The 24,215-nt window shown below is 46.2% G+C and overlaps 1 protein-coding gene across 1 annotated transcript in view; it reads right to left on the bottom strand.

Moving 5' to 3' along the window:
* Positions 1-1,900: 1,900 nt before the first annotated feature.
* LOC119460904 (cubilin-like) overlaps positions 1,901-24,215 on the bottom strand; it is a 129,842-nt gene continuing 107,527 nt past the window's right edge. The window contains 9 exon segments of the mRNA XM_037722028.2: positions 1,901-10,907; positions 10,910-11,061; positions 16,005-16,118; positions 16,854-16,921; positions 18,001-18,130; positions 18,855-19,022; positions 19,657-19,874; positions 20,852-21,063; positions 22,400-22,567. Of these exon segments, the coding sequence (XP_037577956.2) occupies positions 10,842-10,907; positions 10,910-11,061; positions 16,005-16,118; positions 16,854-16,921; positions 18,001-18,130; positions 18,855-19,022; positions 19,657-19,874; positions 20,852-21,063; positions 22,400-22,567 (1,296 nt within the window). The 3' untranslated portion in view covers positions 1,901-10,841.

Consider the following 24,215-nt stretch of genomic DNA (forward strand, 5'->3'; position numbering starts at 1 on the left):
TTCTCTGGCTAGTAGCACTGCACGATCATTCTCGGAGGTCTTCAGTTTGGGTCATTGAACCCATTCGAGACGCGTTGCAGGACAGTACAGATCACGTTGCAATTATCGCACGACGCCGAACTGTACTCGGTGCTTTAAGAACGCCACTGTATTGAAACAGTAAATTATAAATATATAAAGACATCTTCCATAACCGCTCTTGTCATCGCAATCGCTGACCTCTCTCTTTCGAAACGTAATAAATCTAAACGGCAGGTATAACTGCCGCGACCGTCGCAGTAGAGAGTGGTGTTCAGAAAGACGAGGAATGGTATATAGAAAATGTGTAAAGGTGCCTCAACATTCTAAAGGTTGAGTACGAATCTAATAGTCATTGGATTCGTATTCTATTCGCCAATTCACTATTTTAGATTGTAGAATCTAATTTCTGTTCGAATATTAAGAGATGATAACGAAATTTATATAGGAGCCTCGATGGAGAGAGAATGACGCAAGTGGAGACTTTTCCGATTGATTCTTCCGCAGCAGAGCCATGGTTGTTGCGCAGGGCCACCGGTTCCCGAGCGAACGCACAAGACGGCGAACTTCGACAAAAAAAAAAAAATGTCCAGTCACTCAAAAAATCCGAGGACGCCTAAGCACTTCGTACGAGTTGTGAATTCGAAAGCGTTAATGTCCAATTGAACGCCGCTGAGCGGTACTTCGAATTTTGCACTGCGAGTACTGTACCATAGCGGTATAGTGCTGCCGGAGCCAGCAGCTAGCTCCGGTGCCCTCACCCCTGACGCCATACCTGGCGCGCTACGGCGGCAGCAGCAGGTGTCCCCTTTCCCCCGTTCTGCTCCGTCGAGGCGCGCTCGTACCGTGGCCACTATAGAGTTACTGCATATTCTACCAAATGTACCTTTGGTGCGAGTATATATCTGTGTAATGTGTGTAGTGTGCGAGAACAGTGCCGTGGTTGGAGATGAACAAATTGGCCGCCATCCCGCCCTGCAAACGTGAATGTCCAGCGAAGCTGTACCAAACACCGCACATGGTCGAGCATTGTATTCACGCTGTTCTTCTGGCGTCTTTAACTTCCGTGGTCTACCCATGGCAGTCTCAGAATGAACTGAATGACTTGCTAGACCGGTCTCCCCTGAATTTGCTGCCCCTATGTATAAGCAAAGCAATAGATTGTTTAACAAGTCTCATCGCGTTTGCACCTCATTAAAATAATGTGCGTTGCTTTAGTATCACACTTCTCTCCTTCAACGAACACTGCACTCTGCAACTATCTGTTGGCGTGCTGTTACGTTGTTTTATTACTGTACTTGCCATGAGGCGCCGGATAAATGAAACTCGGACATGTAGAAGCTCCTCAGTCGTCAGGACGTTCAGTTGCGGACGGCATTACATGCACGTATCAAATAATGCTATTGATGTACTTACATGTTATTGATGTGGTCCGCATATAAGAAACACGCCTGGTGTGTAGAGCTCATGCATGAAGATTTCGTGAGCATTCAGGAGTAACATTCAAACAATTTATTAACTGCGTAGCAAGACTGAAGCCAGCTTGATGGTCTCATATATTTCGAGGCCTATTGTAATTTGCAACGTACGTACGTTTTTTTTAACACACTATTTTTACTTGATGTGAAAATTGTATGCGTCGTGATGTACGATGTGCCAATTTGAACTGTCTGCAAAATATATGGGTTAGCGCCTTCTGACCTTTAGTCAACTTTTTTTAATTGTTGTTTTGTTTGAGCCGGCCCAGCTTTGATAGGTATTATTTGACAAAGAGTGATGAAATATATATATATATATAAAGGCTGATTGCTGTGCTTCGTTTGTCTACACAGTGTAAGGCATGTATCTCAAGAAGAGAAGAAACAGAGCCAAGGGACAGACCAACTTTCAAAACTTTTTACTAGAAACTAAAGCACGTACACACTTGTCACGCATCGTCGAGACACATAAGTTTTTTGGTTGTTTTTTAAAGTCTTTTTCCTACGATAAAACTCCACATTTCTCTTTTCAACTCGTCAGTGATAACATAGACAAGGAAGAAACGTGAGGCTCGAACGCACCGGCATGTGCTATACAAACACTCGCCGTAATTCTATCGATATAATACGTACATAGATAACCACGGATGTGAAAAGGAACCTGCCACCGGCGTTCGTCTCAGATGAATTGGTGATGTGGTATGGACGTAAGTGAATTACATTGCTTTTTTTTTTTCGTTCTCGCTCACATCGTGAACAAATACGTTAGAAGACACCCCTACTATGCACAGTGGATAGAGAGAAACGAAGTATTCTAGTAACAAATACTAACGCAATAAGCTTGGTAACTCGTTATCAGCACCTATAGGACGCCACAATCGACGTTTCATAACAAAGCAAAAAACAAAACAACAACGCATTTCCTGTGACGACCACAACCCGCTTTTGAGCAAACACAGAGCCAATGTTTAGAAAACCGTGTTAACACGCTCTGTCTGTCCCCGACTGCGCAGCGTCATGTAAGATAGGAATCGCCATGAGGACCATCACGGGGTAATTACCATAATTCAGCAAAGCCTTGCTCGTGCGTTAGTGGGCAAAGCTGTGTGGAACGGTTAGCACAAAATTGACCGGCATCGAACGGGATCAATACTATAATCGTGTTCGGTTTTCGCCACTTGTTTTATGGGTCTTAGGCGAGTGGCTTGACTCGGACGCAGGCCGAGTTTACGCGTATTCGTTTCCACGCGTTTCTTTACACGCATTCGTTCCTTGCTACTGTCTGTATACACTGCCAACCAGACACGCCCGCCGACACGACCCTTACAAAAAAGCTTCCGTTAGTGTCGGAGTGCGTTACAGCAGCCTAAATTTGATTCGAAGTACTGCAGAATAAACTTTGATCAATAGAAGTCCGCGTTAGGCGCAGTACGGCCACTTTCTTCCCATAAAGGCGAAATGGGAATGAATAATAATTAGTGTTGCTCCCAACTTGCACACGTTGACCACACTCTGCAGATATCTCTCCAAGTCAATGCACTTTATACAGGCAGGCTGAGTCAGCCCGGCACGCTAGCATTTAGCGCTCGTCAGGCTGACTAGCCGATGCGAACTTCTCTTTATCGGGTTCAGGAGAACTTCCCGAAATATTCTCGTACAGGAGAAAAGATGCTGTTCCCTTTGCACGCAACTAACAATGCAAGGGCTGTCAGCAACTGTCCCACTCTGGTGCCATTTTACTTATAAAGTGTAACTTGTACGCCAACGTACAGTTAAGCGTCACTGCTGAACGAGCAAAGCAGAAACCGAGTACGCCGGTGTTTCGTAGTTCGCGAGGCTACTTGGGAGTCGTGTCTCTGGCTACCGTGATTGGCCGGCCTACAAACGTCAGCCAGCAACGTAATGCTCTTATAATGTGCAAATCGCTGTGTAAATCCCGCACCCGAATAGATGACGCGTGACTCTATAGCTTACACAACGCTGCATTCAATTAGCATAGCGGAGCGCATCTGAACAACAAGGTGGGTATACTGTAGAGGGCGGGCAGATAGAAACTTAATTATTTCGCACAGTTAAGAGCGTCCGTGCAGAAGTAGAGAGAAAGAAAGTGGACACAGATTTACGTTGATGTGCGGGAAAGTACGCTTGCGGGATTTCACACAAAGTGGCGTGGAACGGAAATCTTCATCACCGCGATTTATTTGAAGAGCACAGAACGAACAACGTGACCGACCCGTTCTCCTTTTGCTGCTTACCTTCTTTCTTTGCTTCTTCTTAACGAGTAATGCTACGGCCTCAAGCTTGTCTGGAGGGGGCAATGAAGACAAATCTGAATGTCAGGATAGATTGATTGGGTTAAAGGGCGAAGTTATATTTATTTCAAGATTACCCTCACTCAATTACGGCGATGTTGTCGGTACAGACAGCAAAATCGTGGAGGAGTCTTGCAAGGTGTGTAAACCTGCCTGAAACGTGTTATAAGCGGCAAAACTAATGGATATCGTCTCAGCTCTGTGCAGAGACGAGCGATGAGTCATAATGTTGAGAAAATCACCGACTAGGAAATGAACTTATATTTAGTTTTCTTACTGTAAATACCGTGAGCGACCGCTTGAAGTTTTAGGTATCGATAGCTCGTCGCAGACTTCAATCCTCTTTCATTAAAGAGAATAGAAGAGAGAGAGAGAGAGAGAGAAACACATTGCAAAGGCTGCCGGTTTGAATTCGATTTTATTTTAGTGAAAGAGTTCATTTCTATTTTTGTTTATTAACAATATTAAAAATTTATCGGCCTAGGTCAATCGTCGCCACTTTGCGACGTCACAAGAAGGTTTTAATAATTATAAAATGGCGACGCTGTCTGCCCTTGATGTTTACCTCATGGTTTTCGTCAAGACTAATATAAACATCAATCTTTCTTGACTTCATATTTTTCTTTATTGCCCCCATCCGGGTAAAAAAATAAAAAAATAAAATAAGAGTACCATGCTACAAAACAGCTTCCTTCAAAGTGAAACAATCAACTGTCATGGAAGAGTTTAAATTCCTAGATATGAGTTCGTCGTAATATTTTTTAAATTCTTTTTTTTTTGCATTTTTCAAGTAATTTGTGAACGAGGTAATGCTACACACACACACACACTCTCAAGCACGCGCACACATTCTCACAACATACAAGAATGTCTTTCACGCGATCATGTACATATAGATGGTTTCGCCGCGCTTGAATATATAAACATGTGTGTCTTGTGGTGTGACTTCGACGAGCAAAGAGCTACAAGAATAACGCGCTGCCGAAGCACCGTGGCAACGTACCGGCTATTCAAACATTTCATTTAACGGCCCCGCCACGTCCGCCCGCGCCCCCAGAAAAAAAAAAAAAAAAAAAAAAAAAGAACACGCATTCTCACTTTCCAAACCACCAGGACAGAGCGAGTCGTAGTTTTCAGTTAACGTGAGTGGCATCGAGAAATGGTTTAGTGCTCAGGGAGTGACGGTGAATCGGCAAAGGTTAGCGGATGGGAGAACAAAAAATATATATGTTTCCCTGATGATTCCCAGTGAGCGGCGGTATTGTGGGTACAGACAGCAAAATCGTGGAGGAGTCTTGCGAGGTGTGTAAACCTGCCTTCGCAAGATGAGAACGACGTCCCAGTTTGTTGCTGTTTGTTAAATGATGAGCAAGTGAGAAAATGAGCCACCTAAGGGCCGGATGTCCCAATTATATATAAAAAAATAAGCTCCAGCGACTTAGGAATATATAAAACAAAGAAGAAGAAGAAAAAAAAAACCGAGAGAAAAGGGGTCAGAAAATGATATCGAACGCGCACGTTTGAATCTATGTGAAGCGAAGCTTTAATGAAGAGCTCAATTAAATGCTGTACAACTAATGGCGATGCGTACGATTCTGTATACCTTTATTCTACGCAACGTTTAAATCTCGCGCGCAGTTTGTTTATACACCATAAAGGTCACTACATTATGGTCGCGCAATTTTTAAAGCGCTTAGCATTCTTTGGCAACTTAGCCCGATTACACGTAACTGTCGAACCGTTCTTTATGGGCCGATCCCGAAGATAGTGCAGTCTAAGACAGTGTACAGACTCGGGAACCAAGCGGTACTTCGAGCAACGCTTTTTCAAGGACCAGTTCAGAACCCTCACTGCGTCTCCGCCTCTGTTCGCAGACTCTGTGACCAGCGGTGGGGAATGCGCAATATTTGCTTGAATAATAAGAATAATAATACAAAAGAAATAGCGAGTTTCGTACTAAATAACTTGGTTCAGAAAAAAAAGGAGTTCGAATGAAAAAGAGCCAAACAAAATGAAGTCGGCGGTAAACAAACTGAAGTCGGCGGGAAGCGTTAGAGTACAACGTGGAACCGCTGTACTGAGATTCGCCCGAGGGATACGCCGTGACCGAGAACGCCTCGCTGTTGAGAATCGCCGATGCCACGATCACGGATTGCTTTCACTCGACACTCTTGTGTTCCCGCATACAAAATTAGTAGTGGGTATGTCAACTTAAGTTTGTGTATGATCGTTGCGCTAGTAATCGGATGGGTTGGAGTACGTTAGCACCCTTCACTTTCCCAATTAAAACGCTGAAATTCCCCCCTTCCTTTCTTCCAGTTCTCAAGTTGCTCAGTGCTAGTAGCAGCCGCGGGCACCAAAAGTACGGTGACATTTCTTTTTTTCGTAAAAGTCCGGTGGTAGTCGTCTGGGAAGCACGGAACGGAACATCGGACCGAGGGAAGCGAAACAAAAAAAACAATTGAGCTTTATCGCGTATACGATGCTCCCTTTCATTGGTCTCCCTCTATATATAATAGGCGGCGGTCTTGAGTGTTGTTGTGGCCACGCCATCGTCGGGGCTTTTTTTTTTTTTTTTTTTTTTTTTTGGAGAGAGAAGACTCCCGATGAGAACGTCGCTTCCACTTACGGGAATGGCACGCACAGACACACACTCAGATGGGACGGGAGTAGAAAAAAGGGAACGGTTGGCGGTCGGTCCCTTTTGTGAACCTCGCAATCACTCGAGAGTCCAGCACATGTATCGAATAGGGCGGCAACGGGACTTCTTGGCTTTGCGTCTTCCAGCGTCGGCAGCGAGCGAGCTGCGGTCACTGAAGTCTGGCAACACTGCTTCCCGCCCGGCTGTTTTGAGCGAGGCGAGAGATTGCACCTTTGAAGAAGCCGAGCGCTGCTGATTTTCCAGCCGCCTTTTCTGTCCCTTTCTTTTCCTTTTTTTTTTCTTTTTCTTCCTCCTTGTTTATCATGTTGGAGAGAGCAGAATCCGAGAACCCCGCTGAAACAAGCGGTCCCAAGCACAGATAGAGCACGGTCGAACGAATAGAGAGGGACAGCTATAATATAGGGGATGTTAGAAATTGCGGCAAGCGCATGCGCAGTGACTGCCAACGCTATCTTCTGAACTACGCTAAATGTACTTTAGCGTCTACTTCGTGTACCCGAGAAACAGCGCCGCCACTAAGTTATCTAAACTGCGCCAATTAATAAAGTCATGTTAAGTGCGCAAGTAGGTAGCATATGCTAAATTAAAACTTGGAGTTTAGGAAATGTGCGCATGTACTGAAGCCAAACTTGGCTCCGACCCTTTCGTGCATGCGGCCGATGGCGCATGTGATTGCATTGGTTCCGATATTTCTAAGACCCTCTAATTGAGGCCCCAGACGACGATGCGGGTCGCGCAGATCACAATGATGACGAGAAGAAAAGAGAATTCGCAATTTACGCTGAGGTTCAGAACGGGGAAAACAAAGTATAGTGGCTCTTTGTGTTTGCGAAAGACGTCACTTCTGCGTCTTAGGAAACAGAAGAGACGCATCATCTGTTCGTATAAGTCACTTTGTTTTTTGCGTCGGTTGCACCGAAATGTCTAGATTTGTTGGAAAGTCCTTGCTGCCGAATCACGAGAAGCTAATTTTAGTTCGGGAATGCTGTGATTCTTCGAGGCCAGGCAAACAGAGGGCTTCTGGCATACTTGAGCTATGTATGACTGGATGACTGGATTAATTGTACACGCAGCTACAACGTAGTAGCGCGTAGACGTTTGTGACTCGTGATAGACATATCTCTATCTGCAACCTACAAGCTACGTCATCGGAAATCCGCAGCCATTTCGTTCAGGTTGCGCGTAGCTGTCTGTGAAATAACAGATAACGCTTTATTGAGTCAAACTTCGTGAGCCTGTTCCAGATGCCTGCGTCTCTCAAGACAGTGTTCTACCTACTGCGAAAGCACCAGCATTATCAAGCATCATATAACGACATCAGCGTTGGAAAGACGAAAAACACTTATTTGCTCTACTTGCAATAATGTCAACAGATGGTTGCTTATTCCGCAGTAACACTAACAAACCTGCTAAAAGAACAAATAAGGAACAACGCTCCTTTCACATTCGCGTAGCGTTATTGCATTATCAAATTAGCCATCTCGAGTTCCCCGCTCGTCCTTGCGGCATATATATATCTTAAGATCCTGAATGCGCTATCAAAGCACAAAGGAAAGTTCAGCGACCTCGCTAACGCATTGGCGAATTTTCGTCTTGCCTCAGACGTTTACCGCGGTTTGAACCACTCGGCAAGCGGTGACATTCTTATTCGCTCTTTTTATCGAGTCGGGTAAAACACCTAGCTGAACAGTATTCTTGTGAAAGATGGAAGAAGGGAAGAAGAAAAATGACGTATATAAGAGAAAGCTAGTGCCTTCGTCACCATGGTTACGGTATAGTTAACGTTTAATTACGTAAGCGTCGCCTTCAGACTAAATCAACAAACCAGCCTTACAAGACGGCTCAACACTGGTTACTCTGTGACGTAACGCAACACGTCGCATACGCTAAGCAAGTCGTTATCGTCACTTGGCTTCCGAAAATAAAGCGGTTAACAAGTGGCTGGCGCAAATCTCTTCACACTTGCAGTCCTTGTTCGACAGCCTCGAAGTGCTTGACTTGCGAGCTTGTCGTCGGTTGGCCAAACCTGTTACTGCGCTACGGCGTAAGAAGCAAACAGCAGTCAAGAAGAAGAAGAAGAAGAGAATACCGGCGTAAACCGAAAGGTAACAGGACAGGGTAGAGTTAGAAAGGATCTCAGTCTTGTAAGGTTTCACTGGCCTCGCTGTCTTTTACGAAATTGCGTGTTCGACCGCCACATGGTAGGCTTCGGACAGAGCGCACATTCGTATAATGTGGCTCCTACGTAGGCGGTGCTTGGTACTCTCTCTCGACGCCATTGCATCAACTGCACCGTCTCATGGCTTCTCAGGACGGCAGGGCCTCGCTCGGGAGCACCGCTACGTGACGCATAACGTCGTTTCAGGAAGCACTCTCTGGCTGAGGCTCGATTTTGGCACTGAAGTGTTGAAAGATTTGCAGCCCGCGTTCGCCGTCGCCGAAGCGAGTTGGATTGCACGGAACTTAGGTTCACGCTTCGCCATTCTAGTTCGCACCTGCGGTGCAAAGATTTGGAAGTGACTCTGCGTTGTGCCCGACGCGCTTAAAAGCGGACAGTAAAAGGAGGGTGCCTCTCAAGTCGTTCGCCTTGCCAGCACTTTTATGTCGTAGTACGTGGTGATTTTGAGACCTGTGACTCATTGATTTGTCAAAGCAGTTCGCGGGTAAGCTCGCTGAAAGAATAAATTTCTTGGTTTAGTTTACAACGCTGCCGTACGCGCTCAGCAAGGCAATACTTAAGTCCTATAAAACTTGTCACTTGTCAGCCAGAAAAAAAGAAAAAAAAAGAAAAAGAGAGAGGCAAAGTCATGTAAGCGTTAGTGCTACGAAAGAGTGCTGAATCTCAGCCAAGATCACGGCGGTTATAAGCAGGCTGGCTTGAGAGATAACCTTTTACTGCGGGCAATTTCTTGCGTCGAGCTCAACTGTGCCGCTCCTGTCTTTCGTGAAGGTGGCTTCTTCTGCAATGAAAGAATCGCACGAGAATCTAATACACTGCACGCATTGTGCGTCAAACAACGACACTGCCTCGGCGTCACCCTTCTCTAGCGCCGTGCTGACGAAAGTCAAGGAGGGATAACATTGGGCTTTATAAAGGTGAACAACAACATTGGAGGCAGGATACGTACGGAAGCTGCTTATAACGCAATATGCCTCACCATCCCCTAAATATTTTGAGCAGGAGCGTGTACGAAGGACGTTGAGAAACTACAGGCTAGTGTTCACCTGTATCTCTGGACATCGCAGCTTCATTGCATCTGGCAGTAGTAAGCCCATCGGCGCGTTAACCATAGCTGCGCAAAACGATCTTTCAACGCTAGCCCAGCCTCCTCTTGTTCACTTCACGACACACGCGAAAGTTGTGTCATCACCGCAATCCATAATCCGTGTGTATTAACCCAACGTGAGTTACACATTTAAAGTAGCGAACGTTATTCTTAAGGAGGCAACGGGGACACATTTTATGTAGTGATCCTGACTAGTAGCTCATGCGAAGTTAGACCAACATCGCGAAAACGGTGTTGTTACATGCTTCTTTGTCTCGCTTTCGTGCCACTTTTATTTGCTATTCTTGTGAACAGATTCCTTTGCTCGCTCGTTTGCCTGTAGAATCCTGTCGACGACGAACAAGCTAGGTCTGCTAATTGAAGAGAACGACATCGCTGAATACACACGGAACGAATTGAGAGACACGCTGCATCACTCGGTTCCAAGTGTTCCAGCCTGTTTGTGTGCGGCGTTCACGGTACCCCGTGAACGGGATACCGGGAAATCGGATGGCAGCATATGGTAGCAACACTGGTAGCGACAACTTATGACGCTTTGTTCAACTATAGCGTACCAGGGACGCTTCTGTATTGCATAAGCATCCTTGCCGGAAGGAATAAAAAAGACAAAGAGACACACACTTTGGTGATTATTGCTGCCGACGTGTTTACACCAGCAGCTAAGTAGAACATGATCGTATGCAATTACAGTTTTGCAGCTGTAGTTGAACTCTTCGTCGCAGGGTGGCGCTACCAGCTCTCCGCGTCTCCGGTATTCCTTAAACGGTAACAGTTTCGCTGGCAGGCTAAAACTCCGATGCAAGACCAACTAGCACACCCGTCCACCTAGCCCAACTTAAATAGATCGGAGCCAATCAATGCGACTCAGGGCGATACATCGCCATGCATTCCCGCCCAGTTACGTACGTAGGCAGACAAGCGGGTTTCGGAGGGCAGTATGCGTAACAAAGCGCATGCAGCGTATTGGGCTCCGCGTCGTTCTTTTTTCCATCCTTCCTGACCCCGGGTGCCGGGAAGGAAGTGGGGAGTGTGGAGGAGTGGTCAGTTCCTGGGTGCCTCGTCGCTCTTAGACGGTGGTCTCTAGTCACACGGTGTCCATGGAGACGAAGTGCATGGCCGGCACCTCTCCGGGCGGCGGCGGCCGCAGCTGGCGGGACGGTCGCCGAACGGCGGGTGCCGCCTCCTTCGGCGCCGCCGCCTTCGCCGGCTGCGGCAGACCAGGCACAGCGTGAGCAGCGTGAAGGCCGCACAGCCCGCGGACACGCCGCCCACCAGGTACAGGTTGAGCTCGGGGCTGCGTACGCCTGCGACGCAGAACGCGTGAATCGAACAACGTGCATTGAATATTTGTGTTGAACTTACGGCTATTAGTTGCGCACGTGATCCTGAACTGCTACCAAGAACGAGAGAGAAAGAAAAATATGGGTGTGCGAATATTCGAAACTTTCGAATAGCCAATCTAATAGTGTCTTATTCGATTCGGTCTTCGAATCGAATAGTCGCTGCTCATAAATGCGAATATTTTTCAAATACTTTTCGAATATTTCAGAACGTCAACTGCGCCCGAATAAACATACCACTGGAGAAAAAGTACGGTAAGTTTCCACCACCGCAGGTGTAGTATAGAGATAAAGCATGAGAACTTGCGTAGTGCAGCAGGCTATGCCACTTGGGTAGCCATACTCCATAGGCTGTACTGCGATCGTTCGCGCTCTCTGAAGTGCCCTGTGCGTGCGAAGAAGCTACTTGTTTGACTTCTGACGCTCGATTTGTGCTTTTAAGAAACAGTCAGAAACTTGCTGACTTTAAGAATACTGGGATGCGAACATCGTTTTATATTAATCGTGATAACGGCTGTTCATTATTCGAAAACTATTCGGAAACTATTCGAAAACTATACGAAAAGTATTTGATAGTCGATTATATTCGATTAGCTTCTGGCACTATTCGATTCGTATTCGATTCGGTCTCAAAAATCATTATTCGCACACCCCTAAAGAAAAGTAAACAAAGGAGAGGGAGGCTAACCATATCTCCGATTGGTTAGCCTGCACTGGGGAACAATGCAGGGTAGCAAATCGGGTATACCGATCTGGTTAGCCTCCTTACCTTTCCCGTTATTCCTCTCTCTCTCTGTACTGAGGAAGAGGAGAAGTTGTACAAAAGATGAGATTAAAAAAGGAAGAAGGAAGAATGAACAACTTAAGACTGTCTTGTGGCCACTAGCCACAGTGCCTTTCAGGTCGGCAACAGTATCGCCGTCACATATTAAGACATACAGCACCACGCAGTGCGCTGTGTCATCCAGTCACAATTTGGCGCACAATCCGGAATCTATTACGCAACGCAGAAGCGCCTTTATAGACGCTTCGCTGATGTCCGTGTAGGCTACAGGCCAAGAATTTTGGTTTCTATTAGTGGGCGATCTTTCAGCAGGTCTAAACAAAATTTATCCAAATAACGTGAGGTTAGTAACGAAAAGATTCAAGCTGTTTTATTCTTTAGCGGAATGTAAAAACAACAACAACAACACAACAACAACATAAATAAGGAATTCACCGTGAGAGAAGTATTCTGGAAGTTCTTGGTCATGTTTGTGTCTAGTAAGCTATTGTTTCACATTTGGAAACACATTCAGACGTGTCAAGGTTTATCTGGCGGTTCTTTGTTTCATCCATGGATATCAGACGAGTGATTCTTGCTCGGCATTTTAGTGACAAGATTCCTGCATTTTTAAGAGCTGCGATGGTGAGTCAGGTTGCCAGTATTTATCATAAATAACACTAACCGCTATAGTTCGTTAATATCACGTTTATTATAGTCAGCATAGTCTAGCGGTATACCGAGTATAGTTTATAGATATGTCCTCACAATCATCATCGGGATCGCTGTCCTATTTAAGTACACTGTGGGACCCCCCCCTCTCCCCCTCTCTCAAAGGGTTCTCGCAGATATCTCCAATTTTCACTGTACTGCGTCAGTGGAGCCAGTCATACGTTTGATGTAATAGTTCAGCGGAAATCCGCTAGGTGGAGATAAGTAATTAAAGGGAAACTGAGACTTCCACCCAAATGTAGCAATTTGCTACAATGAAACCCAACCGGTTTCCTCGAAAGAAAGCCTCGCAGTTGAAGAAAAATTCGTCCTGGTCCGGAGGGAAACTGAGACTTCCACCCAAATGTAGCAATTTGCTACAATGGAAACCCAACCGGTTTCCTCGAAAGAAAGCCTCGCAGTTGAAGAAAAATTCGTCCTGGTCCGGACCAGGACGAATTTTTCTTCAACTGCGAGGCTTTCTTTCGAGGAAACCGGTTGGGTTTCCATTGTAGCAAATTGCTACATTTGGGTGGAAGTCTCAGTTTCCCTTTAGTCATACGTTTGCTAATTTCCTAATCTCGTCACCCCATCTAAACTAGCCCTCGACTGCGTTTCCCTTTCGTTGGCAACCATTCTGTTATTCTAAAAGACCAGCGGCTATCTGTTCCACAGATTATACGACTAGCGTGGAGAGGTCATGCAAGCGTGGTAGTTCAGCTGCGTTGGCAAATCTTTAACCAATAAAATTCACTTTAAAAAAGCTTCTGTAAAGTTTGCTTTGTCTCATAAAGACACGCGATGCAGTGATGCACCCTTCGGGGTGCTATCCCGCAAGGAAAAAATAAAAATATCTAGTACAGCGCCATCTCGCGCTGTAATGCGCAGTGGTCTCACTGTTAGCATTAAGATTTGCCATGAATCTTGTTGCATTTAAAGGGGCGCTGAACCACTTTTTATCAAAGTCGAAAAAATGCATTTGAAGGTAAATTAGACTATTTCAGAAACATTTTGCCGCAAGAAGTTATTCAATGCGTTCAGTATAAACGGAGTCAAACATTCCGTTCGCGGTGCTTCCGCTCCTTCATTGATTTGCACTACGAAGAGGAGTGGGGCGTGCCTACAACGCTCCGCCTACTGAACGTCACCGTGGCGCGCAGTTCAAATTTGATTGTGGATGTTCACGTAGACGCCACTATTTCTGATTTTGGCGCCTACGACACGCCATACACGGTGGTCCTCAGCGAGCCGCAGTGCGCTCAGCCAGTGGACTCGCCGAGACAGCTACGCTACGTAGCAGACCGCAGCTACATGCAACCGCAGCGCTTGATTTGTGCACGACAGGGCTAGAGTGCGCGCTCGCGCTCGTATGCTCCTGTCTGGCTGTGCTACGTGGTTCGGACCGGCTTTGTCCAGCACCAGCTTGACCGACGGATAGTAGCCACGCCCAACTCGCGCATTTTGAAGCTCATTACGTAGCGAAGTCTGCCAAGGCGTCTAACCAGGGTGTTATTCTGTAAGTGTCCGCCTAGTGGACATGTCCATTTCGTCTGCTGCTGAAGTACTGATCAGCAGGGGGCGCCTGTCGCCTTCTGACGCGTACCCCAGCCCAGCCAATCAGAGCTTCAGGAGCAGACAAAAAGGACGTGTCCACTAGGTGGACACTTACAGAATAATCCCCCAGGAGTGACCAGGCGTGAGCGCGCGCTGGAAGGCGTGCGTGCGGTCTGACCTTAAGTTTCGTGTGGTTCGAGGCTAGTTGAGTGTTCAAAACTAGTCGAAATTAGCGATACCCGATGGCTGCGACACCGATAAGCAGGGTGGTCAAGGTTTAATTTCTACGCGGGCGGCCGTGGTCGAGCGTGAGCGGATGATAGTCAGCTTCTTCCAGAAGTAGGTCATTGTTATCGAAATTCGGAAGCAGATTTTCGATTACTTCAGCCTGTTTATTGAACTTCGTCAATGAATATACACAGTAACAGTAGGAAGAAGCGCGCTGATCCAAACACTCTCCTTGATTGATGTCAGCTATTGGCCAATAGTAGCCGCGTATGGGAATCTGCTATCTCACGAAATAAAGCGTCCAGAAAAGAGTGAGGAGCAGGCTTCTCTTGAAAAGAGAGCGTTTGAGAGAAAGATGACTTCGCGCTCCGATTGCGAGATCCACGTATCGCGCACGACTGCAAAATTTGATGGAGATGTTCACAGCAGCGTATGCTATCCGCGGACTGTGTTTTTCCACCAGCCCGAGCGGGCCTGTTTAAGAGCGGGTGTTTTCATGTTCCTAAACTGTACTGTACTTAAAATTAGCAGTAATTTCTACAATAAAATACGAGGCGCTCTGACTGATTGTTACACCAGTCTCTCATTCGTGTCATTAACGCAAAAGAACGAAGTGATACTAATGAAATCATAGACCCATGGCCCCTTTCCAGTGGCTCGTGAAAATTCTCACATAAAATGTAGAAACAGAGATTCCGCAGTATCAGAACAGCCGCAGCATATTTCGATAAATATAGCAGATGTATACACGCAGGTTTCACCATACAGCGTCATTGCGCAGAATTTAGTGGCAGTAAGTTAGAATTATAGTGGCGCAGCAGCCGTTACGCGTATAATTCGCTGTGGCCAGGTTTTTTTGGTGCTTTAAGGGTTTAAAAATAACGCCAATACGTGGTGTCCAATAGGCAAGTGTTCTCCGTCGTCCATTGCTTTCGGCACACCCGCTGTATCGTATCACTGACCAGATAAGCAAAAATCAACGGGTGTTCTAGAGTAAACTGTTCACTATACAAGTCTTTGACGCTCCAAATTCAAGTCAGCAGGAAGAACTCGGCTTTTTCTGTGCATTTGAAGCTCGTGTGCAGCGCGTTTTGCATGTCCGAACACGAGCGGCATCAACGCAGTACGCCGAAATCACGGCCTTCGAGATTGTGGCACTGCTGCGGTGTTTCAACAGCGGAGCAGCGCACGCTCGGAGGCTGCACAGAAACTGGCCGCACAAAACCGGCCGCACAACCGGAATGTTATCCGAGTGTTATGAAGATGGACAGCGCTCAATAAATGCACAATGTTCGCAAGTACCTTCCAGACCCATTTAACCACTGCGAGCAAGCCATGACGGCAATGCAGCAGAGCTGTTCTATATTTTGACTCACTTCTTTCAACGCTAAGTCGCATTTGTTTCCATTGCTTTGAGATAGCCATTGAAGAAGCGGCAAGGGGCGAAGCGGTAATGGGAGTGGGGTGCGATGTCGACATTACATATCATCATGGGGTGGGTCAGTCTGAAACGTTGAAAGTTTGACAGTGATATTACGTTCGGTTAATGTAGGTCTAGCCCATCAACTGCTCGTAATGACGGATAAAGTAGCCTCAGAAGTATATACAAAACATCTAGCACAAGTGAGAAAGCAGAAGAGAAGAGGCTCACAATCGTCCTCGTCGGTGTTGTCGCTGCTTCCGCAGTTGGGCAAGTCGTTGCACCTGAGGCGCGAAGATATGCAGTAACCAGTGAGGGCGCACCTTAGGTCTTCACAACTAGGGTCTGCGAAAAAAAAAAGCGAGAGGCACGGGAGGTGAGATGGAAGCGAGCAACATTCGGGCACCGTGCGCATTTAGAATACATGTACAAAAATCAAACGCGAGGTCGCTGCGCGCTCTTGACCGAAATTAATATTTTTATTGACGTGACCAAGCGACAAGATGTTGGCACCAAGATATTGTAAAGGCCGCTCTTTGTCACAAGAGATGAATAAATATATCATAATGCGCAGAATATCACAAAGGCGAAATAAACGCACCGCAAAATTTCATAAACACTACAAATTCTGAAAACACAAAGCGCTGCGAGAAAAAGACAGATAGAAAAAGAAAAGAAAGAGAAATACACCACTGCTTCCAAGAAGAGGAAGAAAGAGAGCATTCAATGTCATTCTAACTGGACAAAACAATATTTTCTGTTCTAATACTGGTCGGTAATGTAAGTACTTTAGGTCTCCAATACCTACGCAGCTGCAGTGCTCTGAGTACGGGAAGTCGCGACGCCCCGCATCATGAATTATGGTGAGAAAGTGACAGCGAATTGTAACTGTACTCTCTCAACGAGTAACGGTGCCGATTACCTTGTTGGCCAGACGTCACTGAACACACTAAATCAAGTAGGGTGCGAGCGTACATGGTAACGCACAGTTCAGAATGACGCAACAGAAACAGAAATATTTCAAGTCAAGTTAAGTATCAAGTCTTTGTATCTAATACGCAAATACAAAAGACAAAGTACCTTCTCTTATTTCTGTCCAAACGGCCCTAAATCCACCGTTTCCAACAGCCTTTTGCGCGGTCATAAACCTGTAAGAAGAGACGGAAGAGCAACATGGTTTTTAGCATTTCTAGTAAAGTTGTGTTTTTGGATATCGTGAAAAAAAAGGAAAGAAAAAGTGAGAAAGATACATTTAACGAAACTGGCAGCATGAGCGCACCAATGAGCAAAGTTCATTAAAGTAAATATTATTCCTGCCCGTGTACAAGCCAGAATATGTGCTTCCTAACATCACAGAGAGTTACAGAGAATTACAAATTCACGTGTATGCTTCTCGCCAAGAGTAATAAGGGCCAAAGCTTGTGGTCTGAAAATAGCATGAAATGCTTCATACATCACTGAAATTAAAAAAAAAGACGAAAGAAGATAACGCTAATTTACACGTAAAATGACTCTTCGATGAGGTGGTCGAAGGCATTGCCCTTAACCGATGCAACGACATCTCGGACTGCTGTTTTCTGGTTAAGCTTCTCTCCGCCTTGCGGTTGTAACAATGTTGCTGCCACAGTATAAAATAGCTACTGAACTGGAAACCAAAATGCACATGTTCGCCCTATTTGATGATAATGACCACTTTGATATGAAAAATGAGAAAGAATCGTCAAAATCAAAGGTCATGAAGGCTACCTCCATATCTTATTCCAGTACCGCCCCCCCCCCCCCCCTCCCTCTTCTCGGCTCCTCAAGATAAAGAAAGAAAGAACAAGAAAAATTGCAGATTCTGTTAACGGATTATAGTAAATATGAATTATCCGTAGCCATACGACAACTTTGATTAAATAAATAAAATTAAATGTACTATGGCATAGAGCCGAGATCCAGGCGATTCTGAAAGGCTTCCTCGAGTTCTGATCGCAGTGGTGAGGCCGTTCGCGAATGGAACGTCGGTTAAGTAATACTGGCCTTCTACTGAGTGACTGAGTTCAATGCCCCAAAGTAACACGAGAGTTGTGAGAGACGCCGCAGTGGATTTACTATGGCGTTGATTCTTAACACATACGTGCTCTTTAACGCACACAGGCTTTTACAGGCTTTAAACTTTTCACCGATCCATCCCGACAACTACAGGCGCAATGAAGTCGCGTACGTTCTTGCCGTCGCCACTTACGACACTTTGAGCACGTTGGAGGTGGATATCACTTCTCGGGTGTCATTGGTCAGGCCTTCGCCGCACAGTTCGAGCGGCGCGTCGGACAGGTTCTTCCAGACGCGCACCACTGCGCTGGGACATCCTCGCTCTGGAAAGGAGTGAAGCGATTGACTCGGGGTCCCATACTTTTGTACCGAAGTATCAAGTCTGAAACTTTGTTTAACGTAAGTCGACGTACAGTGACAGAGCAAACACATCGCCACCGATGTGTTTGTTCTGTCACTGTACGTCGACTTACGTTAAACAAAGTTTCAGACTTCAGACTTGGGTACGAAAGTATGGGTACAAAAGCTGAACTGGTTAACCTCCCTGCCCTTTCCTTCTCCACTCTTTCCTTCCTTCCTTCCTTCGCCGCCGAAACTCGCCCCAATAACGCCAAGGAAAACTGAAACCTACACTATACAAAGCCAAATATACATATTTGAAAGCTCGTGGACATTATCGATTCTATGCAGCGGCACACCAAAGTCCACTCAGCAGTTAGCAGGTGTTACAAACACACTGTTTGCGTTTGTGCGTTACAGTGTGCATATTCGTACACTTAATCTATACTCTATTATATGACTCCGCTCTAGGTTTTCCGAGCCTGCGGCGGTTCTTCTTATCTTACAATATTTTTCTTATTAATTGTGATAATATCTGAAGAGGAGTAACCTTCATCATTATAGGTGACTAACTCTCTTTTATTTTAACTTTAATAAATAAATAAAAAAAGATGTTTTAGAAAGCGCGCTCGCGAGATGCAGGCAGGTCGCCAGAGCTATAGCGGGACAGTGAGTTCAGAGCTATAGACTTGCTTCAACGTGTCTCACCTCCTGGGTGCCCCTCAATGAGGAAGAGGGTAAAGTGTAGGAACACCTTGTGTCCCGGCCGCACGGTGATGTACCAGTTGCACATCTGCCGGTCGTTTTTGTACGGGTTCGGGTATCCAGGGCTGGTGATGAGGCCGTTCTCTTCGCCCGTGATGTTTCCGCCGCAGTCTGCAGGCAAGGGACGTGCGTCGCGAACTGGTTTATTCGTTAGACCCGGGAAATCACTAATAGCGTATTGACGCGACTTTGCGAATAAATCAGCCATTCAGTCTTCGGATTGAACGTTCACGGCACTGAATCTCGCGGCGCAGAAAATTGCGCAGGGGAGAGAGTGGCTGGTCGTGGTGCGACTATAGGCGAGCTCGGCCACATCACGGTCGGTATGACACCTACTTCACATCGTCGTCTAGACGTGCCGACATTTGTCTTCACGACGTCTTCAAGAAATAGTATTTTAGCGTGGTAAACTCTAACGATGTCACTGAAGAGTTCGCATCTAATTAACGTGTTTGCTGGATATTAAGCAATCCAGCTTGAGTAATACGAAGCAAGAAATAGCCATTATTTTACATTACGTCTAAATATAGACGTGATACCTGAATACCTGAAGCGTAGCCGTATATAGTGGCCCTCTAGAATAGTAACGTTGAACGTGTCACTGTTTTGGCGGACTGGATGGTGATAAAAGACAACGCACGAAATTCCTTCATCGCGTAAATGCTTCGCTCTCGACCAAGGGAAAGATTGGATGTGCGTTACGGCCGCGGGGCTTGATAAAGCTGTGACGATCTGAGCGACTTGCCTCCAAACTTGTTGACGTCCTTGAGGAAGTAGTAGGTAGCGCTGAAGCCACTGGCAACACCAGAACTGTCGGTGTGTAGAATGACCTTCATCATGTTGACGCCCGTGTCAGACACGATGGGTCCCGGAGCAGTCTTGGCGCAGTAGCGACCGATCTTGCTGGATTCGCCCTTGGCGGAGACCTCATAAATCTCCAGCCAGTCTTCCACGCAAGCTTCACTGAAATGACAGTTCAGCAAAAGTAAGGGCAACGCTATAGTTCCCTGAGACCCCTTGTACATTATAATGCACATTGTCTTCAATCCTTTTCAATATCAACTCGGAAGCGATTACATAAAATATTCGTCTTTGATATACAGTCGGAAGCATAAGGAACTGTATGGAAATGTTTTAATCATATTCACGCCTTCAGCTATTGTGAAAATCGACACTAATTTAAACTAGACTCCTGCACCATCACAGACGACGGGAACCACCATAGCAGTGCATTTGTAATAATGCGAGTTGACATGGAAATATAAGATGCCCCATCAACATGGCAGTCTTACACATAATTTTAAACATTCGATCATTTCCTTGTTAAAAAGATGATTTTTTTTCTTTTTTAAACAAACGTGAGGAGATGGTTACTTCTTCCACGTACAAGGACATGCTGACTTCAGCTCCTAACCGTGGTACTTAAACAGACAACTGGTTTTTCCCGTCCGGAACATACGAGCTGGTAATAAGAACCGACTTGAAAAGCGATGTGAACCGATAATATTCGAAGCTTCTGGAAGGATTTCCTGAAAACAACGCCATTTCAATGTCGTCATCACGACGTTTGAGCCTACACGAAGAGGTGCAACTACAATCTTGTTTTCAGGCAGATGCAATCGAATCCATTTTTCACTCCTTTCCACACAAATATGCAGCTAATGAGCTAGGCTTATGAGCTAATTACTTAGGGCCGGGTAGTGCATATTTACACCGCAATACAACAGTCTCAAGGAAACAGCAAACGCGAGCTCTGTGTTTTGTCGTCTGCTTCATGCTTCGTTGTAACGACTGTTCCTAGCACAAAAGTGCTGAGGCATGTGCGCTCAACATTTCCGGTGCTCAGTGAACACGTTCGAAATCTCAAAACGTTTTGATCCCCACTAAGAAGAAGACTGAATGCACGAGTCGTATCGTAGAGTGAAGCTACACGGGCTCACTTGTATCCGTGATAGGCGAGCTCGGCCTTGGTCTTGAAGTAGTTGAAGACGATCTTCACCTGCTCGCCTAGCCCCCCAAGGAAGATGTACTCGCAGCGGGTGCTGGACGGGTAGTTTGCCGGGTAGCGAGGCGAGTTGAAGTCGCCCGTCGCTTGCGACTCACTCAGGTACCAGAAGTGGCACGTGTTGTTGGGCGAAGGGGTGCCCGGGACCTGAGAAAAAGTGTACGTGGGTTATTCGGTGGTTACAGTACATTTCGTATATGCGGTCCGAAGTGACTGACACATTTGTTGCTTAACCGTTGCCCAACAAATAACGCTCAGCAATCGTGTACCCGTAAAAAAAAATTCAAGCGCACTTAGGTACGTGGATGAATACGAAACCATTGCGACGTCTCCCGATGACGCCTCGGTCTCGTTTGCGCACTTGCGTGGACGTCCAAAAGAGCCGGGCGCAGCTACTGATTGAGAAGTGAAACGCTGGCGGCGAACTCCATGTGCGAATGCGAGCGCTTTTTGGTTCTTTTTCTATTTCTCGCACGGCCGGCGCCGCCACTGCCGCGGATGCGCGGAAGTGAGCGCCATCTGGTGGTGCTTCAAGGAACCCAGCGCCCACGCGGCGCGCGCCTGCTGTTGGTCGGCTGTGACCACGTGACTTTTTGTACCATCTCCGGGGACGCCACCGGACTTTCCGCTTCATGAGCCGTGTAATACTTTCGCATTATTAGGAAAACACAGTGAAAACACAGAAAGCATATGGGCAATTAATGAAGTTTTAAGTGACATAATCAGGAAAAGGGAAGCGAAAGTGGACGAAAGGAGAACTTTCTGTAGGTGGGAGTCGAACCCACATGTTCCGCATTACCCGTGGGTTGCTTTACCAATTTAGCTACACCGCGGTGGCCATTTTTTCAGTCCACTCTCTCAGGTATTTGTGCATGTGGACTATAGTATGTCCACTCACCACTGTTTCTTGCCATTTATCATTGGAACAAGCTGCCAAGCGATGTTGCAACTGCGCGCGATCACGACTCATTTGTTAATGCATTGAAGCACCTGTTCAACGTAGAGTTTTAATTTAGCCATATATTCCGATGCCTTGTTTTTATAACGTGTATAATGTCATGCCGCACCGCTCCTTCTAACACTTGTACCAACATATATATTGTATTTCGTATTACATTGCATTGTATTGTACCTTCATGTTCATGTTGCACACGAACTCGTGCTCTTTATGTTTATTTTATGAACGTAACCCCAATGTATTAAAATCACCCCTCCCCTGAATGTACACGTTATACAACAAGCTCTGTTTCTTGCAAGATATCTTTATCTCTTACTTTGTAAATTGAAAACGTAGGTCACTACTATATATACTGACGGCGCGCGCATACTAGCTAGAGGCCTAATACTCGGCACTTCACCTTCTCTCCGACAAATTTGTTGTTTACGAATTTAGAGGAGCTCTAGAGCTCTTGCTCCGAACAGAAGCAAAGCACATCAAAAGCCATGAAAAAGAAAAAAAAGAAGAAACGTCGCAGAATCGAACCTTGTAGTCGGTCTCGAACGAGTAGCGCGCCCGAAAGCCCGTGCCCTTGGTCTGTCCGCTAGAGAAGACCATCACCAGCCGAGGTCCCTCCGAGATGAGCGCCGGAGGAGCCTGGTTTCCACAGAACGCGTGGTCGAACTCGTCCACGGCTTGCCGCTCCTCTTGGCCCTGCGAGGCAAAACAGTCCGACATATGTAGGACGGCTAGTGAGAGCGCTGCCCTGCTCAGTCATTCGCTCGTCTTGACATTAGGTGTAAGTGCTGGGTGTCGATCCCATTATATCTCCCGCATTCGCTGCTCGCTTAAGGCATCCCCTCACTCACAGTCGCTAGCACAGGCGTTAAGAAAAACAAGGAAGCCTTACGCCGGGTCTTTGCCCGTTAGAGACTCGCGTAAACGTGGTAGTGACATCGTTTGGCCACAACCGAGCTTACTTGAGTAAGATTTGTTGAACTGTAACAGAAAAAAAAAGACTTCTAGAAATAGATGCACAAAACCACCTCTGTGTACAGCTGTCCATGTACGAGAAATCCGACGCCTTGCAACCCAACAGATCCATCCCCGACCGAGCGAGAGAAAGCTCGCCATCTTCAGAGGGGGCGCGAATGAGGAAGTTCGCGACTCAGTCGCAAGTTGTAAGCCATTAATTGCGGATTTTCGCTCGAGTTAAGCAAATGGCGTGAAAGTACAGACACCAGCGCTTGCACCTGTGGATTCACGTCTTCTATCCTGTTCTGGGCGCAATACTACGATGATGGATAACTATAATCAACTCGTCGAAACATTTACTTTATACAGGCGGAACCATGAAGTGACCTTTCCTTGTATATATATATATATATATATATATATATATATATATATATATATATATATAACAAAATTGGACTCTGTTGAAAAAAAATTATGTGGTTTTACGTGCCAAATACATGACCCAATTATGAGGCACACCGTAGTGAGGGACTCCGGAATAGTTTGGACGACCTGGGGTTCTTTAACGTGGACCTAAATCCAAGTACGCGGGTGTTTTCGCATTTCGCCTCCATTGAAATGCGGCAGCCGTGGCCGGGATTTGAAGAGGGCTCTTTTCAAGCAGTTCACTTTAAAGTCCGAAGGCTATATACTTCTTGACTATACGAGGGACGTCGTATAACCGTATATAGGGCTCCAGTCAACTTCGACCACTTCTTATTTTAATACGTGCGTGGAAATATGAATTCTCAGCAGGCGTCGTTTGGATCCGAGGTCCATAGAAATGCAAACCGGGGCCGACGGCAGCATACAGAGAGAGTGTCGCGACGTGACCGAAAACTACGTGACAGAAAGTAATAGAGCCGATTCAACCGCTTTCGGCATAAACTTTATTTCGTGTCGTAAGCTGTTTTTACCTTCCATGATTCGTTGAGGAAAGGCAACATGAGAGCGCTGTCGAAAGCGACGGCTATTTCTATCTGCGCAAAAGCGCCGCTACCTTCTTGTGTGTACGAGCACCACGCGAGAAGACGAAATGAAGCTCACGCAGAACGTAAAGTGGACCGAGTTGATTTCGGGTCATCCCTGAACTTCCCGTAGACACGAAACCGACCACAAAATTGATACAGGACACCTCTGTTACTTTTGAGACGGCAGTTTTGTGTGGCTACCCTCTTTTTTTTTTCACGCTCTTCAGAAATGAAGCCAGCACTGTTTCTGATCTTCACTCGCCGCTTCAGCGGTTGCGGCCGGTAGCAAACTTTGAAAGAAGGGGCGGTAAATGGCTTCACGCATCGTTATCCAACGTTACGGTGCGATCAAATAAAATGCAAAGAAGAAAGGG

Source organism: Dermacentor silvarum, chromosome 8, assembly GCF_013339745.2.
Source record: "Dermacentor silvarum isolate Dsil-2018 chromosome 8, BIME_Dsil_1.4, whole genome shotgun sequence".
Taxonomy (NCBI): domain Eukaryota; kingdom Metazoa; phylum Arthropoda; class Arachnida; order Ixodida; family Ixodidae; genus Dermacentor; species Dermacentor silvarum.